Consider the following 18,744-nt stretch of genomic DNA (forward strand, 5'->3'; position numbering starts at 1 on the left):
CTATAGTTAAGTGTTGTAGGAAAATTAAAAACACAACAGAATAACATTGTCATTGCTTGGTAATTACCAAGCAATGGTACTCACCAAAGATAATAAAATAGATGTCAGACAAATGTTGCTGTTGACAGCATTATAAAACTGCCTCTCTAGCATGGTGTGGTGGTTTGAGAGCATGAGTCTGGAGACCAGGGTTTGATTCTCAGCTTGGATGAAACCTATTGGCTGCCCTTGGGAAGGTTACTGTTTCTCAGCCTCAGGGGAAGGCAATGGCGAACCTCCTTTGATCAAATTTTTCCAAGAAAACCCCATAACAGGTTTGCCTTAGGGTAACCATCAGTCAGAAATGAATTGAAGGCACACAATATGGGATACAAATGGTGATGATGATGATGATGATGATGATGATGACGATGATGACGACAACAACAACAACAACAACATCCCTGCTACCATTGTCTTTTGTTAAATAGTGGTGGTACCCGAAACTGAGTGAATACTGATATTCTCAGTCTATTCCCTTCATATTTATTTCCCTCATGATGCTCCTGTGGCTTTTTTCTCAGTCCCCACCCAGAATTGTCTGCATACAGATGACTGGACTGTCATGGTAGGGAGCAAATGAAAAGACACTATGGCGCGAGACGGACCTCTAAAAAAGGGCGGACTCCCGGTGCCTGTTTTTCCACTGGACGGAAGCCACAGCTGCCAAACTGTGCAGCTTCCCGCAGGCGGAAAAAGAACCTGTGAAAAGCGGGTTCTGATAATAATAATAATAATAATAATAATAATAATATTTATACCCCGCTCTTCAGCCAAGGCTATCAGAGCGGCTTACAATTTGTAAATTAGACATTTCCCTGACCTCAGGCTTACAACCTAAAAAAGACAAGACACAAAAGGAGAAGGGAATGGCAGTAGGGAAGGGGAAAAGTCCAGGAAATGTGCTTTCCCTCGACTTGTTGGAGCTAGCCTGCCTCTCTCTCCCTCAATATGGTGGATGAAGGGAGGGCTTGTCTTCTTCCAGGTAGGCTTCTTCTAAAGCTGCGGTGGCAGAGTAATGAATGCGCCACTGGTGCACTGGTTACGTAAGCACCATAAGGCGCTGTGCGGACGCCATGCAGTGCTTTCATAACAATGGTGGCGCCCATGCATTCAAGGCACCACCTCTCATCACGTGCTAGGGTTGCAGGGTGTGTGGGCGCTCCACCCCCAGGCAACCCTAGCACATGACGAGGGCGTCGCAAAGGGCCTGTATGTACCAGGTCAATGAGAACAATATCATGCAGACATGACATGTAAACAAATTTGAGAGTAAAGCTGTTGAAAGTTTATTTCAATATCTTGTGGTATGGAAGAAGGTTAAGAGTTGAGGTAAAAGCTCGGATATCCATGACAGAAGGAAGATTCAACTGAAGAGAAGAGGGTAAAAATGTTAGTTCAGGTGTTTTTCCAAATAAAGATTCCTGAGAAATGGCAGCATGTGGAACTTGTGTATCTCCTTCCTGTTTACCATAGCCAACCACCTGAAAATCCAAAGGGCAAGCCATTATCCAAGAAGTCGGCAAATATCTGTATTCTAAAAATTTAAACAAAGTGTGATTTCCTTCAAACACAAACCCTCCATCATTTTAATTATGACGTTTCTGTCTAAGTTCCTATCAACAGCTGATATTTGAGGAGAATGAACCAAATGCATTTTTTCAACATCATAAACTGGTCTATAGCTATTAGGTTATTATTAGAATGATGTCCAAATAGAATAAATATAGGAGAGACCGCTAAGATGGGATCAGTGTAGAGACAAATGCATCTGAATCACACTCAAAAAAAAGCAAGCAGCTTCACAGCATAAAACATGTTTTCAAAGCAGCTTTCTCCAAATATAATACATTATTGTGCATCTACTTTCCCCTAAAGTACATATCTGTGTGTACACCATTCTTTAATTGAGCTATTTATGTGTATTTTATGAGCTGCAAATAATATCAAAACATTTGGAAAGCAGGGAGTTTGACATGCATGGGTATCTAGACTTACCTAAAGCCTGAGCATCAAGAGGAATAAGTATGGCAGAGGCAGTAATGGTATGGGCACCAGGTTTTTTCTTCTTCTTCCCAGGAGCCCTTGCAATTTCATGGGCTCTTGTGAAATGGCATGGACATCCAACCAATCAGAACTAGAATCACCTAGCTGTCAAGGACAAGACTTGCAGGCTGACATGATGGAAGAAGTCTATTCAGTGTGAAACTGCTGTCTCAAAGCAGATTCCCTCATTTGCAACCGCTTTTCCTCCCTCTCCTTCTCTGATGAAGTTTGAATATTCATGGTCATTATTTCTGAATTGGTTGGGGTTGTACATTCAACACCATTTTCTTAAAATTTCTTACAACTTGGGCATTATATGGGATCCTGGTTCTGTGATTCCATGTTCTTTCTGACAATTGAGCCAGCAAGGTGGTGGTTCTACAACCAACATATGGGTCACCTGTTTTTGAGATGCATGCCTCATGCCAAACCAATGTTCCTCAGCTGCCATCAGTAAAGTTGTGGCCTGTTTATTCAAAGTTGGTGTGTATCTGTGTCATCATTTGTGCACTTTATTTTGTGACTGAGGGCTACAAACCCTTGGGTGAGACAAATCAGGTAACTTCATATAAAATGTGGATGTAATTAATTTCTCTTAACAAACCTATGTACATAATATAAGAAATTCCAAGAGAGAATGTTAATTTTGGATTTACTCACATGGGTGCTTAAGATTCTTCTGTGCTTCCTCCTGGCCATTAAGAACCAGTTCAGTAAATGTGTTCTAGTAAGGCTCTTCAGTGCTACAATCTATAAACCACATACACAAAAAAAAGAGTTTCTTAGAATATTTCATGGCTAACAATGTAAGGATTGAGGTACAGACTAATTGATCTTTCATGTTCTTGTTCTTCAATGCATAAGAGACAAAAAAAGTAATGTCAAAAATGTCAGCTTTTGAACAACCAATATTGAGCATGAAAATAATATTCATTTTTTTTGGAGGGGGGGGGAGAATCCTAATAAATTTTCAGCACACACACACACACACACACACACACACACGGAATGGGCTACCACTGGGGGAATTTCTGCCCACAGTGAAATACAATCCCAGAGGTGCTTTGATTATATATTCCTGCATGGCAGTGGGCTGGACTGTATGACCCTTGTGATCTCTTCTAAGTCTACAATTTTATGATTGTAAGTGTATGCTGACTAGATGATATGACTTGTGAAAACATGTACTGATGTCAGTATAGTGATATTGATAGGTCAATCTCTGCTGGATTCAGCAAGATGGCAGGCATCACAAGACCTCTACAGTGAGACTTAATGGCTGTCAACAGGATCATCCCCTACCCAGGGATGCTCTGCAGCATAAATCTGTCCCATTCTCATGTGGTTGCTTACTCCTTTATTGAGTTCTCTGAAGATGCCAGCCACAGATGCTGGTGAAACATCAGGAAGAAACTCTTCTAGAACATGGCCATATAGCCCGAACCCCCCCCCAACCCCTCCTTTATTGAGCTTTTCCCACAAAACAGAGGGATTATCCTCTTTGGGGCTCAATCTTTATTATTCTTAGAGTTAGGGCTCTTAGCTCCCAGTCGAGACCCTCCTTGAGTTCCTGCTGAATCCAAGCTTGCCTACAGTACACCTGTGTAACTTCTTGGTCCATGGGTGGTGTTGGATCTCTGGGTACCACTCTTGGGCCCAGTAAGCTGCCCTTGGCTCAGGGCCCACTAAGCATAGGTTTGGTACTGGTGACCATTAGTAGTGAGCAGCTGCCCTGGTCTCCCATGCTGCTCACCAATCCCCCTCGCGTTCATTTGTACCTGGCTTCTTGGGGACAAGGGTTCTTTTTGACCAGGTCCTGGTTGGACAACCTAGCTCTACTCCATTTGGCTCTGGTGTGACTGCAGGTTCTCATCTCAGTCAGTGAGAGAAGGGCTGGTGGGCTCTTCTGGGCCTTGGCCTAACTGATATTTTCCCATTCATTTCCTGGAGAGATTTCCCTATGTGCAGTTAGAGCTGCCTTAAGAGGAGGAGGAGAAAGAGGAGGAGTGGTGGTGGTACCAGTGGCAACAGTTGATGGGGACCAAGATTGTGTTGCACACCCCTGTGTAATATGGTAAAATATCTCTTGACCTACCTTATATTTTAATCCTGTGCACAGTTATGTGGGAATGCTTTCAAGTAAGACGCTTCATCTAGATGTGTATACAATTCTCAATGTATGATAGGGGTGTGCTATATACTGGGAAGAGGGGTGATTTTTGGTTTTTCAGATATGTTGGACTTCATATCCCATAGTATCCCATAATCCCAATCATGCTAAATCTGGGTTACAGGAATTAAAATCTAGAAAAATCTAGTAGGTCAAAATCCCTTGACTTGCTATAAAGAAATGTTCCTGTAATTCTTCTCTTTATAGGGATTCTGTTTTGTAACTCATCCAGTTCAGCAATTCCTGTAAGCTTGTACACTTGCCATATTGTGTAATATTCTCAAAATACATTTACAGACCAGTTTGACACACTCCTCTCACAAATGTCAGTTGCTGATATTTAACAAAAAAAGGGGGAAAGAAAGAAAAGAAGTGGGAGGAGGAATGTAGTATGCACCAGAACAATATCCCCAATCTGGGGAGAAGAAAGAAGACATATCTGAGGTGTTTATTCCTACAAATTCCATGTAAGAGGAAATCTGATGGTTGGGATCACATTTAAGGAATTTTCTTCGAACAACTACAGTTTGGGATTCTGAAGATTTCAGCTTCAGCTGCCTCATCCATAACTTATATTGAGATAAATGTTCATGGGGAAAGCAAGTGGTTAATTTTCACTTGTGAAGTGCTGAGTGTTTATTTTTCTGAGAGAACATGATTCAGGAACTTAGATTTTAGATCTTTTCCTTTTAGTGTGTCTTCGGTATGTAAAAAATTACCTATAGAGGAACACTTAAATCTAGTTACTTCAATCTCATGTTGGCAGCAGACCAAAGTGCTTAAGTTTCTACTTTCCATTTTAGATGGTTTGTGGGCCAGAGCCAAAGTAAAATAATGCGTAAAATATAACAATAAGAAATGTCTGTATGTATTTACTGTGAATCAGATGCAACAAAGATTATTAAGTGAATAAAACTTGTACTTTTACCTCTCGGGCCAGTCTGTCAAACAAATATTGTTGGGTAATCACTTCATTCCAGTTCCTCTCCACCTCTTCACCAAGATGGGCGTCATCAGTTTGCTTAAGTTTGATTAGAGCTGAAACCTGTAAAACATGTAGTTTATTTATTTTATTTATTTATTTATTTCATTTACATGCCACCTTTCTTCCTAGAGGGACCCAAGGCGGCTCATAGATAAAACATTTAAAATCTCAGTAAAATTCAAAACAATTAAAACATCTACATCCAGTATAAAATAATATAAATATACAAAAGTTAAAAAGAAACTAAAACCCCACCTGCTTTTCATTACTGTTTCTCATAGAAAAAATAATTTTTTTAGGGGATAGTGCTTTAAAACATACATTGAAAAAAAATAGTATGTTGCTAGTGTTACGTAACCCAGTCGCCAAACCTGCAGAATTTATTTTATGAAGGAAAAACAAAACAAAAACAGAATCCTGAGACTCTAATGGTGATGTACCCAGGGTTATTCCAACAGTTTCAGTCTGTGCAATTGGCTGCACAACCAGAAGTAGCATTGGCTTGTCCCCTTGTACATAGCAGTTGTACAACTCATGGTACCACTGGCAATCCAGGGAGGCTATTTAGAATTCTCAGCCAGAGAGCTATAGGACTCTATCATAAGCTGCTGCTTTAACAACTGGAAAAAATCAAGTGAACTCTGCATATAAATTGTTTTCGTACATGAATGTTATGCTTGCTAGAAGCCTATATTACCCATTTTTTATATGGGGAAAGATATGTGTATTGTTGGAAGTGGGGGGAAACACCTAGCATGGATTTGAACTACTGGTGCTTGGCTAACAATGCCACTGGAATAAAGATCCAGCTGGTCTCACATGAAGCTTCCCAACTGCTAAGATCAAACTAATCACAAAATTAGAATTTCAGTCAGGCAGAAAAGAATGGATTCCCTACTCTTTGGGAGAGGCATCATAGCTGCTTACATGCAGTTGGTATCAAGTCCAAGGGCTCATTCACACTTATATTTAAACCGGTTTCCGATTTCCCTTCGCTCCGTGTTGGTAAATCGATTCCAAAAGGTCTGTTGTTCCCGATATGAAAGTGGATCTTTTCATTATCCCCTTGTAATCACTTCTTTTTTGCATGATTGTGGTCCCCACTAGTTTGCTCTGTGCGTTATCAGTGACATAAGTGGCAGCCTGGGAAGCCCGGCTTGGGAACTATCTATCTATCTATCTATCTATCTATCTATCTATCTATCTATCTAAAATAAATTAATACAATATTCGATTGAGTGGGTTTGCAACTACTTGCCTCACTATGAGCTGCTGTCAGATTGCTTGGGTAATTGCAAGTAGTTGCAAAACCAATGAATTGAATCTTCTATCAATTTTATTTTTAAAAAAAAAAAAAGAAATCATGCACCCATAGGTCACACCAGAAGCACAAAGGCAGCACTGGGGGGGGGATGGTGGATCTATTAAAAATTGAGGAGGGATGGTAAACCCCTTTGCCATTAGTCCTTCCCCTCCAGAATGATTTGATTTAGATATGTCATGCCACTTGTTGAACACGCTTCATAATTGATTCTTTTCAATAGAACCACTAGGAAAAACCAGTCTTTTGCGTTTGCCTCACTTTATCACAACAGAAATCGATCAAAGTAGCATCAGAAACAGTTTCAAATGGGAATGACGGTCATATAACCTGATCAGCGATTCACATTAAGTCACAGTGGGAATGCACCCCAAGTTGGGCTGGAAAGGACTCTTAGGCGGGCTACAGACCGCCGAAAATCGGCGGTCTGGCTCCGCCTCCGCTTGCAGCACCCGGGAGCCGCAGTCTTTAAACCGCGCGGCTCCCAGACGCTGCAGAGAAGGAGCGTGGAAATCGCGCTCCTTCTCAGGCCCCGGAAGAGATGCCACGAGGCGCTAGTCGTGGACTCGTGGCGTCATTTCTGAGGCGCGATGTGCGGACGCAGCACGTCCACTACGTCAAGATGGCGGCAGCCGTGTGGAACAGCTGCCGCCATTTTGTGCGCGTGGAGCGCATACTAGGGTTAGAGGGTGCGGAACCCTAGTACGCGCTCGTCGCGTACTATATGGCGGTTTGTAACCCACCTTAGAGAAGTGCTGACAGTCAAAGCAGATGATATATGGAACAAATGGTCTGACTTGGAATTAGGTCCAGTGCTCCTAAGCAATGCAGCTTGAGCCATGGAAGTACACATTTGGTTGGGAAGCAGCTGATTCTGAAGAATTCATGATAAAGATTCTGCAGCCTACATTAGCCTCAGCTTAGCTTAGTGCCTCATATAAACAAGTAATTAATCTTGCCTGAGCAAGAAATTCTTCTTCAGTTAAGCTTCGGAGTCTTCCTTCAAAGTACATCAGAAATTCTTCTATTTTTCTGTCAACTAGTTCAGTGCTAAAATAATTAAAAGCATAAATAAGATGATCAGGATATACTAAAATGGACAGCCAACATGGTGTAATGGTTTCAGTGCTGGACTAGGACACTGGGAGACCAGTGTTCAAATCCCCACTTGGCCATGGAAACCCAGTTCTTTCAGTATCAGAGGAAGGCAAGGGTAAACCCCCACTGTACAAATTCAGCCAAGAAAATCTTGAAATAACTACACCTTACGGTTACTGTAAGCCAGAAATGACCAGAAGGCAAACAAGAAGTTATTAAAATATTTTGGAACTTGCCATTTGTCTAACACACTTCAACTAAGATAACATCATGGCTCATATAGAGGTATTAGGAGTGTAAAAAAAGACAAATGTCTCATCTTTGATTGCTGTCTTTCTTTTCAGGATGGGCCAGTAAAAATACTGTATTGTATAAATATTTTATTAGACAATACCATTTAGCCTTGTGAGGCCTAAAGACCCGAAAGGCATCAGATCCTGTTTGATTTTGGAAGCTCAGAAGAGTCAGCCTTGGTTAGTACTTGGAAACTACCACTGAATATCAGGTGCTGTAGGCTATATTTCAGAGGAAAGAACTAGTTTTGCCAAAACTACCTCTGACTATTCCTCGCTTAAGAAAACTCTATGAAATGCACAGTCACCATAAGTCGACACACACCTTAAAGGCACATAGACACACATACATGTTTAGACTTGGCTTGTTCAGGCCATCCCTCCCATGAATCTCCACTTTATGGAGCTACTTATTATTTCACCCTGAGGACCTCACAGCCTGAGATATTGATGAGCTTCTCAGTCACCTTCTCATTGAGGTGAAATCAGACTAGAAAAATATGACCAGCCCAGCTGTCCACAGATCCTACTAAGTCTCAGATACCTTGTTTGAAAGAGGCCTTACTCAGATAAGAAAAGAGCCAGTAAAATCAATAGGATTTAAGAAAGCCAGGGTCAGAACATGGAAATGTTAATGATAAAGTCAACATGCTGATGTTGACTGTGGCCTGTTACAGACTGCCAAAATAAAGCTGCTTCAGGTCTCTTTGGAGGTATGCTATTTAAATGATGCTTGGGTCCTAAGAGTCTGGAGGTCGCGCCAAAGCCACACTCCATTCCTAAGCACTGGAGTGCAGCTCTGGTGCAGCTTTCGGATTCTTAGGATACAGGCATCATTTAAACAGCATACCTCCAAAGAGACCCGAAGCAGCTTTATTTTGGCAGTCTGTAACAGACCTTTGCTTAGAAAAATGGTTTGTTACCAGTAATCATTTTAGTGAATACTGTAGATTTATGTGAGTGATTAGTTACCATGAGTGGTGTACTACTTTTAAAGAAAGGAATCAGTTAAAAAAATAGCTACCTCCAAAAACAAAAAGTTAAATAATGTGAAATGTTAATTGTTACTCAATATGTTGATGCCACTTAAAACAATTGAAACAGCTCTAAAACTTGGTATTAAAAATTACAATGAATTATGGTTAAGAAGCACAGTTTAAAAATTACAAACTTTAGATTTAGGAGCAACTTGTGCTACTCCATGCAATGAGTTTAGTCTAAGTATGTATAATTCTAGATCCAACCTATTGTTTTCAGTGGACCTTGAATTCACATCATGGTTGCAGACTCTGGTTCTTGTTGCTGATGGTAACTGCTCTGTAATGCCACTGCTTGAGACCCTCAGGGGTATAAACTATAATCCTTTACATCACTTCTTTAACCAGCTTCAAAACGGAGTTGAAAACCACCCTGTTCAGAGAAGCCTTCCCAGGCATCGCATAATTGTCACTTACTATCTGATGTTCTTTTGTTGCCTGTTTATCGATCCATTTCATGTATTGCTATGTATTGTATATGTATTATCCTACTTGAGAATATGTATTTTCCCTGGATAATGATTAACCTTCCATTTTGAAGCCAAGCCCTCCCTTCAGTCCATCTGCCTTGGTCCAGGCCTTGGAGGTAGAGAGGAACTGCTGGACCTCTTACCCTTTCCCTCCACCACTCCCTTCTCCTTCTGTGTCATGTCTTTTTAGATTGTAAGCCCGAGGGCAGGGAACCGTCTAACTAAAAAGATTGCATGTACAGCGCTGTGTAAATTTACAGTGCTTCATAAATAAAGGTTAATAATAATAATAACATTCATTCTGGAGATGAGTCAAACCATGCTGCTCAGTTTTACTAATCTAATTAAAAACCCTTTTCTATCCTTCAAAATGCTGTGGATGCTTCCCCCCCCCTCAAAAAAGCCCCTTCTCCACCATCCACATCCACTTTCCCACTGAGTACTGTGCCCCATCTGCCCGTCCCTGATTATTTTAATTGTTTTGCTTTTAACATTTAATCCTGTTCAACTGATGTTTTAGGGGAGGGAGGGAATGTTTGGGATATGGGATATGTATGTTCTCATTTTAATTGTAAGCCTGATCTATTGTCTTTGACCGAGAGGAGGGGTAAAAATAAGGGGTTTATTATTACTATTATTTATTTCGTAAAACATTATTATATTTATTTATTATATTTATTTGTATCCCGCTCTTTTCCCAGGACTGGGACTCAGAGCGGCTTTAGATTTAGATTTAAAGCATCACATTGAAATGGAAAGTTCACCAGAATTGATGCACAAATGTATCCACATGGCAGCAATTTTTATTTGGATGCGAGTCATTGCTCTGAAGATGCAAACATTTCTGTTATCTGTGGCTGATGGCTTGCATGTCAGTGGGGCTATCAATTTACTCTGGGTTTTAGTATGAACTTTAAATGAACTATTCAAGGGTCTGAGCCTATTTTGAGGAAACAATTTTTGAAAGTTCAGTCTAAAACCCAATGCAGATTCACTAACCCATTGACTTGGAAGTCAGTCACTACCACTTATTTGAATTTATTCTTAATTCCATGGGGAAGGTGGCCTAGCAAAAGAAGACAGGTAGCAGCTACAGGGAGCTATAGCATGTTTTAATTTCCATTCTGGAGGCCCTCCAATGAAGCAGAGTTAGGCAAATTTATCTTTTATTGTTGTTGTTGCTGTTGCTGTGCCTTCAAGGCACTTCTGACTTATGGCAACCCAAAGGTGAACCTATCATGGGGTTTCTTGGCAATGTTTGTTCACAGTAGGTTTGCCATGCCCAAGGTCACCCAGTGGGTTTCATGACCCAACAAGAACCGAACCTTGGTCTCTAGGGATGGGTAAATTTAACTTTTGGTTAAGAATGGGTGACTCTGTCTGTTTCTGGTTAGGGATGAAGTCAGCCTTTTTGAATTCCTATATGAAATCATGTGATTGCATCTCCCAAATTGATCAGTTGGAAATGAGCTAGCCTTTCTCTAAATGTGACGGCACAATTTTCAACAGTTAAACATAGCAAATATGGATTCTGAATAGTATTTTGAAAGAAAATATACTTTAATTTGGGAAGAATTAAAGGGGAAATGGAGGATGAAAGAGGAATGAGAATGAAATGGCATAATGAATTTAGAAAATGCAAAAGTAATGCCAACTGGCAATAAATAAAATGGTTTATCCTGATATCCAGTGTGTGTCACTTTTTGCTTGGCTTAACCTGGAATTCTATTCCATTTCTATATTAATTCATCTTCTATTCCATATGCACATTAACTACTAATTAAAAATATCATCTCAAAATAATCTTCTCAAAGCTGTTTAAAGTTCAAAAAGTGTATTTCTAGTGAAACTGCTGAAACCTGCATCACAAATACTTTGAAGTATTTCACACAGAGAAGTGCAAAACCTGGCAAACTGCTGGGATGCATGCCATTTTGATAGGACAGATAGTTTCATATTGTTTGTTGTTTTATGTCTTCAAGTCATTTCTGATTCATGGTGACCCTAAGGTGAACCTATCATATGGGTGTTTCTTTTTGGGCAAAATTTGTTCAGAGTGCGTTTGCCATCCCCTTCCTCTGAGGCTGAGAGAATGTGACTTGCCCAAGGTCACCCAGTGGATTTTCATGGCCAAGTTGGGATTTGAACCTTTTTTTTTCCAGAGTCCTAGTCTGGCATTAAAACTACACCACACTGACTCTTAATTTCATATAACAGTTTGAAAAGGTATTATCTCAGGTATTCCAGCAAGGAATCAGAGAGTCTGTGAAAAATCAGATCTGCCTGAGCAGACTGCAAAGCATTGGTATTTCAAGAAGTTGCTAGACCTGGAAGCCTGAGACTGATAGGTCTTATAGAGTGTATATGAAAAATAATAGTAATGTTTATTTGGAATGCACATTATTCAGTTAAAGTAACATTTTAGAGCTGGCTAATTAAGATAAGAGTTACTCTTCAACCAACAATAAAGAACTAATTTGTTGGTTGAGGAATTACCTCAAAGGCACTGAAGGAATATAAAGATGTTCAGGTTCTTTACATTCCCAACAGTTTTTGTAAGCAAGAAGCCCAATTAAAAAGCCACACCACTGACATCGGTTCAGTTATAATTGATTAATTACAGCAAATGCTCAATTAAGGCTTTAAAGGCAAAGAATCATTCTGACAGCATTTAGAAGAAACAGGTGTTTTGAATTCTGGGACTGAAAGTGGTGCTTGGTTAAAAATTAATAGAGAATTTTTAGCAGGGTACGGAATATTAACAGGAGCAGGAAATCATGCAAGACTATGAATTATCCAGGCTTTTGTATCCCTAGGTTTGTTGCAGGAAAAGCACTGGGTCCTTTGTCAATTTAAGCTGTACAGTGTGCCCTTGGTAACCACTGGAGTTTGATTCCAGAACCCCCTATGGATCTGTGGATGCTCAAGTCCCATTAAATAGAATGGCATAGTAAAATGATGCCCCTTATATAAAATGGCAAAATCAAGGTTTGCTTTTTGAAATATGGATGGTTAAATACATGGATAAAGAACTTATGGATACAGAGAGCCACTTGTAACATAGCCATGTACAAACATTAAAGATGTTTTCTTTCTTTCCTTTTAAAAGAAATATTGTCAGTATCCTACATCACCTAGTTAGTTATGAATGCTTAACTAGATAACATCTCTTGGCCCAACCCCTTCAGTCCACTTTAGTAGACACCAGCAACATTGATTGATGGAGGTATGTTCAGCTGGTGACAGGGGTGCAGTAGGAAGATGTTTCCCCTTTTCAACAGTGAGTGTGGCTGAAACAGCGAGAGGCAGGAACCATGTTGCAATTCCTCACTCTAGCCAAGGAGCATTATTAGAAAGGACACTGATGGGTGCAAGCCACACCAGATGACACTCGAAGGGGACATGAAATCACTGCTCTACAAACACCTGCCTTTGGGTAGAAATGGGCTTTGACATTCACCTGTCTTCCTTTAAAATGTTGGAGCTCTGCGGAAGAGACTGAGCAAGTGAGGCAAGGCTTAGTGGGAGGAGGAAGGAGAGACCCCAGGTTTTTAAAAAAAATTAAATTATTTTTTTTGAAAAAAATAATGTTTATTCTTTTTAAATTTTCTTAAAAATCATCACATTTTACCAAATTTTCACTTTAGCCACATGAAACTATATACATGCAAATATATTTAGGCCATGGTTATGATATTGTAATTTAAAGGTATCATTTCAGTTTTGCTAGTGGTTTATTTCCCACAATGTACGAGGTACATTAGTACAAAAAAACATTACAGAGGACTCTGTATGGTGTGGTACGGGAGGAAGTCAATGGAGAGGGTAACATCATGAAATACTGCAGCAGGTGACACCAACCATAGTGATGCCACTGTCACAGCCTCAGCAGTGGGAATAAAGCCTCCCGTAATGAATTGTTCCAGTCATTGAATTTTCCACCTGTCATAATTTAGATTTCTAGAGGAATGGCAGGGAGTGTTAGTGAGCTCTGACATTCATATTATTCATGGATGTCATATGTTCAAGAAAGGTATAATCTAATAAGTGGGCATTTGCTAGTTAATCAATGAAGCGTCTAACAATAATATTAACAATACAGTTTCTCTAGCAGTTGCCACTAAGTGCTGCAAAGCCAGCTCACTTGCAATGACAAGGGAGTTCTGCTTTTGGATCCCTGGGAAACTGTTCCTTTGCAGAGTGGGGTGATCTATTCCTTGATCTGTGAAAGTGTCAACACTTTCTGTAACAAGGGAGGAAAGATATTTAAAGTTCAGAAAGAAGTCAGGTTGGTGGTCTGGTCCAAAGATTAATTCGGCTGTAATGCAGCTCAGGCCTGGATTACTGTGGGGTGATATCTGTTAGCAGCAGTGATGAAGGGCAACTTTGATTATATGAAAAATCATAAATTATCTTTGCATTTAGGTTTTATTGTAACACCACTTTTAATAATGACATGTAATAAAGAAACGACCATCTTATTGCAAATGTGACTTTGGGCCTAAACAGACAGGCCAAAATAAAACTGCTTTGGGCCACTTTGGAGCTATGCTGTTTAAATGACACATGCATCTTAAGAGTCCCGAAGCTGTGCCACAGCTGTGCTCCAGTCCTTAGTACAGCAGTGTGGCTTTGGCATGGCTTCCAACCTCTTAGGATGCATGCTTCATTTAAATAGCAAACTTCCAAAGTGGCCTGAAGGAGTTTTATTTTGGCCTGTCTGTTCAGTCCCTTTGTTCCACCTCACCATGGTGAAGGTGAAACCTGAATGAATCAGGATCCCAGAATTGTCACAATACCTTTACCTGGATCAGGGCCATAAACAGAAGTAGAACATATGTCTCTTATAGGTTACACAATCCATATAGAAATGCTTACGCATGAAAATATATCCCATTAAGGAGAATAGGTTTCTCACTCACTTTGGAAGTGAGCAACAGAAGCACCAATAAAAAAGAATTATGGGAAATATTCTTCTTCTTCATTACATTATATATTTTAAATATGTCATAGATTTCTTTCCCAAGAAGCATGAGGGTCTTAACTATGAACACTCTCAGAGTTCACAAAAACCTAGGATGGAAACAATTGCATTAAATTTAACTGCTAGTTTGAAAATAATTAATAGGACACTTACTTATATTTGGTTGCCTGTGTTGTTACGGTAACAGAGAAACCCAGGATCCCAGATGTATTTCTTATGGAAGGGTAGACATGGTAGCTAATACCAAAGGAGAAGAATAACATTCCAAAACACAAGAGTCATTTCATTCCGGCTATTAACAACTACTAACTAATATATTGCAGCTATCCATCAGAACCTGCTCTCCCAAATGTGCATTTAAAATGTATGGAAGTAATACTTGGTGGATTGTTGGACTGTGTGCATTAGAATTACTACTTTACAGTACTGTATATTAATTTCATTAGTGTTGATCCATCAGCCAAAAAGGGAAAAGACAACCATGGCTCATTCCATAGGCATGGTGAGAATGGGTTGTTACTTGGCTTCTGTCTCTGTTCCAGAGTTTGGCAAAGTTACTTTTTTGGAGTGGAATTCCCAGAATCCAGGAACTGTTTTCCAAAGAACAACAAAAATAGCAACAACTTTGGCAAGCTTTCCTTTATTCCAGGCTCTATCCCATTCATGGCTGTTCCCTATTGTAATTTCTAAAGTGGTTGTGCTTGGACCATTATTTTGTCTTAGTTTTCCCTATGCTAGAGATGGGTGAAATTTCAAGCTTGTATGCAGGAGCTTCCATTTCAGTGTGAAGTATGGATGTTCCTACCATGCTCTTTCTCATCTATTTTCCTCATTTGAACTCTGCCTTCCCTCTTTCTTTCTCTTCCCTTCTTCCTCCTTGCCCAGCAGTGTGCCAAGGGCAAGGAGAGGTTGATTTTGTTTGAGGTCTCAACAGATTGCTTGCAGAAGGTTTTTGAAATTAGTCTAAAAGCCATATGTAACCACAAGACTATAATTAGCCCATCACTGCCATGGCATAAATGGACTCCAGTGTTAGTTGAAGTCATCTGTATTGTACAGTTGAATCATCTGTTCAATTTGGAATTTTTGCTTTTTGCCTCCTTCAGACATTTCTGGAGAATAACCACCCCCTCCCAAAGATTGCTGAATGCATATTATCAAATGATAGAGAAATAAATGTCAGAGAAACAACATTCCAAGGGATTCTTGTAGATAATTCTGAATTTTCAAGACTTTCTGGAAGTAGCAAACTCACCCAAGGGTATTCTTGGTTCTCAAGAAGTCAAAGCATGGCTCCTCCATGTGCATCTGAAATCAACATGATTTTTAAGTGAACACTGCACACTCAATGACTCAAAAGACATTGGCTAATCTATTGAAATTAATGGGACTTCAGTCATAACCTACTGAAGTCCCACTTAATTCATTATGAAATCTGGATCCCCATGTATCTTCCTTTCACTAAACAATTTACAAAGTACTGAAAACTATAAACTTACAACTCAGTTACCAAACACTTTTTTTTGTCAGCAATGCTAACAATGATAACAAGAACAATGCATTTGTTTGTTCTTCATCGGAAAAGACTCTAAGAGCATCATTACCACCACCCCCCCCCCCAGATTCATTTTCCTCTGGCTTATATTCTAAAACAATGACAAACATAATATGACTTTGGTCCCATGGCTATTTTTTGCAGCCCATGATTCCACTAGGAACCCTATTAGGCAATCATTTTGATGGCTTGAAAAAGCTCAAATTCTGGCAGGCATAGCCAGTCAATTTTAAATCACTACTTTTTAATCTGTATATGATCTCTTATGAGTGTATTTTAATGACTTTATAGTAGTGTATTTTAAATGTGGGTTTATATATTTTTAATTGTGCTTTAATGTTCTCTACCCCACCTTGAGGTGGGAAAGAAATAATAAGAGGGAGGGTAAAAATAATAAGAGGGAGGGTAAAAGCCCTGCTCCACATTATTATTTAATGTTGTTGTTGTGTGCCTTCAAGTTGTTTCTGACTTATGGCAACCCTAAGGCAACCTTATTATGGGGTTTTCTTGGCAAGATTTGTTCAGAGGAGGTTTGCCATTGCCTTCCCCTGAGGCTGAGAGCATGTGACTTGCCCAAGGGCACCCATTGGGCACTGAACACTGATCTCCAGAGTCATAATCCAACACTCAATTCCACTATGTCATGCTGTCTCTCATTGTTTAATATGTGCCCCATGACTTCTGGCCATTTCTGGTTTTTTGGGGGGGGGGTTTTGCAGTTAATGTGAACCCCCAGAAAAGAGACTCCTGAGCCCACCCATTCTAAAAGACAAGACATAAAAAGGAGAAAAGGGACAATGAAAGAAGAAAGAAAAGTGAGTTCTGGCACTCATTATTAAAGATATAAATCTTCAAAATGTACCACAAGCAATTCCGTGAGTGCATAGTCTCTTAAATTCTTTGCACCAGTCTAAAAAACAAAATAGAATAGAATAAGCAACATGGGTAATGATTTCTCTGTAAATCCAAAGTTTCATTCAAGTCCCATAGTTACTACACTGACAGCTTTAAAGACAAAAGAAAGTATGAAGTGGTACTTTCCAGTTGTTTAAGGACATAATGGGGTGACTCTTCCCACACTGATTTTTTTTTCCTGAGAAAAATCTGCATTCTTGAAGTGTATGAAAATTCCAGTTAGAAGAGTTTGATACAACTTTGACTGCTTTGACTCCATCCTATGGAATACTTGTAGTTTGATGAAATACTAAGCTAAGTGCCTCACCAAACTATAAATCCCAGAATTCCATAGAATGGAGTCATGAAAATGAAATGGATATCCAAGAGCTCTATATGGTGTACCATAGAAAGATTCTTCTAGGTTACAGAACACTGCTTCATAACCTGTACTTTTATTCATACCCTTCTGGTTCAACACAGGAGGGGGATGACTGATATTGAGTGACAGCCTACCTATCTCTGCCATTTGGGAGTGGTACAGACTGAAACTTTATGCTGGCCTGACTGTGGACTAGGATTGCGCAAGTGAAGAGAGTTTACACACTCAGAAACCCTACCACATGCCCTGGGCACTATCTTGGCATGCGTCCATACAGACAGTGCATGCCATAATGACATCACTCGTGCACAGCACTTATACGGTGCTGCACATGAGGGGCATCATAAGGCCACACTGCGGCCCTTATGGTGCCCCTGTAGTACCGGGAATAGGAGCTGTGTTTCACAGCTCCTTTTTCAAGCGGGTTGGGAGCATGGCATCTGGTTGCCTCATCCCCAACCCCATGCTTCCAGGGGCGGTACAGAGCCACCCCTGTTGGGGTGTCTGTCAAACCCCTTTGTTCTCTGTAGTGAGAAATTCCTGGTGAGCATGTGAGGAAAGCTGACTTTCCTAGTGACACTACTTGCAAATGACTTTTTCAAAGCCCTCTCTATAAATTTCTTTTAACGGCACAAATGCTCATTATAATACAATTTGTTGTCACTGACTCTTGATAGGCCTGCAGTTTTCCCATATAAAACACAAGCTGAGCAGATATGGGGGCTATTTCTATTTGTTAGTCTCATCTAAATGAAACTCATTGATTCAATTGTTGAAAGGTCACTCAGCATTTCTATAAACACCACTGATCCTGAGGATCTCTAACAACTGGATTTAGACTATGATGTTTTACTTCTGAACAAACAGGTTTTATTAAACACCATAAGGAGGGATATGACCGGGGGGGGGGGGGGGGGGAATAGCTGCAAAGAGAACTGGGTCTAGATCTAGGGGGGGGGGGAGGGGGGAATAGCTGCAAAGAGAACTAGGTCTAGATCTACATTACCTGGTAGTAGGTGGTGACAATAGAGTTTGGATCACCTTTGTGAAAGGTTTTCACTTTACACAGGATGTGAGCATTTGGCAGTTCTACCACCCGATACTGAATAGGACATGGGTGTATTAGAGGAAGAAAGTGTAGTTTTCTGAAGAGAGAAATGAAGGATAGACAAGGGGTGAGAAAACCACAAAACAACAGTTTCTTTGAACTGAAAGAGAAATATTAAGACCTTTTTAAGTATTCACATTGGTACGTATCCCCCATGAATGCCATGCTAATACCAAATTTTAAATGAACCCTGAAACATTAGATTAGATGGCATGATTATACTCATTGAATGAGTATAAAATCTACAGTAAGCCATGGTTTAGTGCTATATGAAAGATCTGCAATTATGTTTTATCCCAAATTAGCCTTAGTGTCACCATAGGTTGGAAACACAACAACAACAACACACAATAACAACAAAC

General features: G+C 40.0%; 1 protein-coding gene across 1 annotated transcript in view; it reads right to left on the reverse strand.

The window, feature by feature from the left end:
- Positions 1-1,328: 1,328 nt before the first annotated feature.
- The window catches only part of LOC121929831 (nardilysin-like), a 356,364-nt gene continuing 338,948 nt past the window's right edge, over positions 1,329-18,744 (reverse strand). The window contains 8 exon segments of the mRNA XM_042465761.1: positions 1,329-1,523; positions 2,746-2,835; positions 5,184-5,300; positions 7,521-7,611; positions 14,597-14,680; positions 15,699-15,751; positions 16,861-16,908; positions 18,281-18,419. Of these exon segments, the coding sequence (XP_042321695.1) occupies positions 1,329-1,523; positions 2,746-2,835; positions 5,184-5,300; positions 7,521-7,611; positions 14,597-14,680; positions 15,699-15,751; positions 16,861-16,908; positions 18,281-18,419 (817 nt within the window).

This window comes from Sceloporus undulatus, chromosome 4, assembly GCF_019175285.1.
Source record: "Sceloporus undulatus isolate JIND9_A2432 ecotype Alabama chromosome 4, SceUnd_v1.1, whole genome shotgun sequence".
Lineage (NCBI taxonomy): Eukaryota > Metazoa > Chordata > Lepidosauria > Squamata > Phrynosomatidae > Sceloporus > Sceloporus undulatus.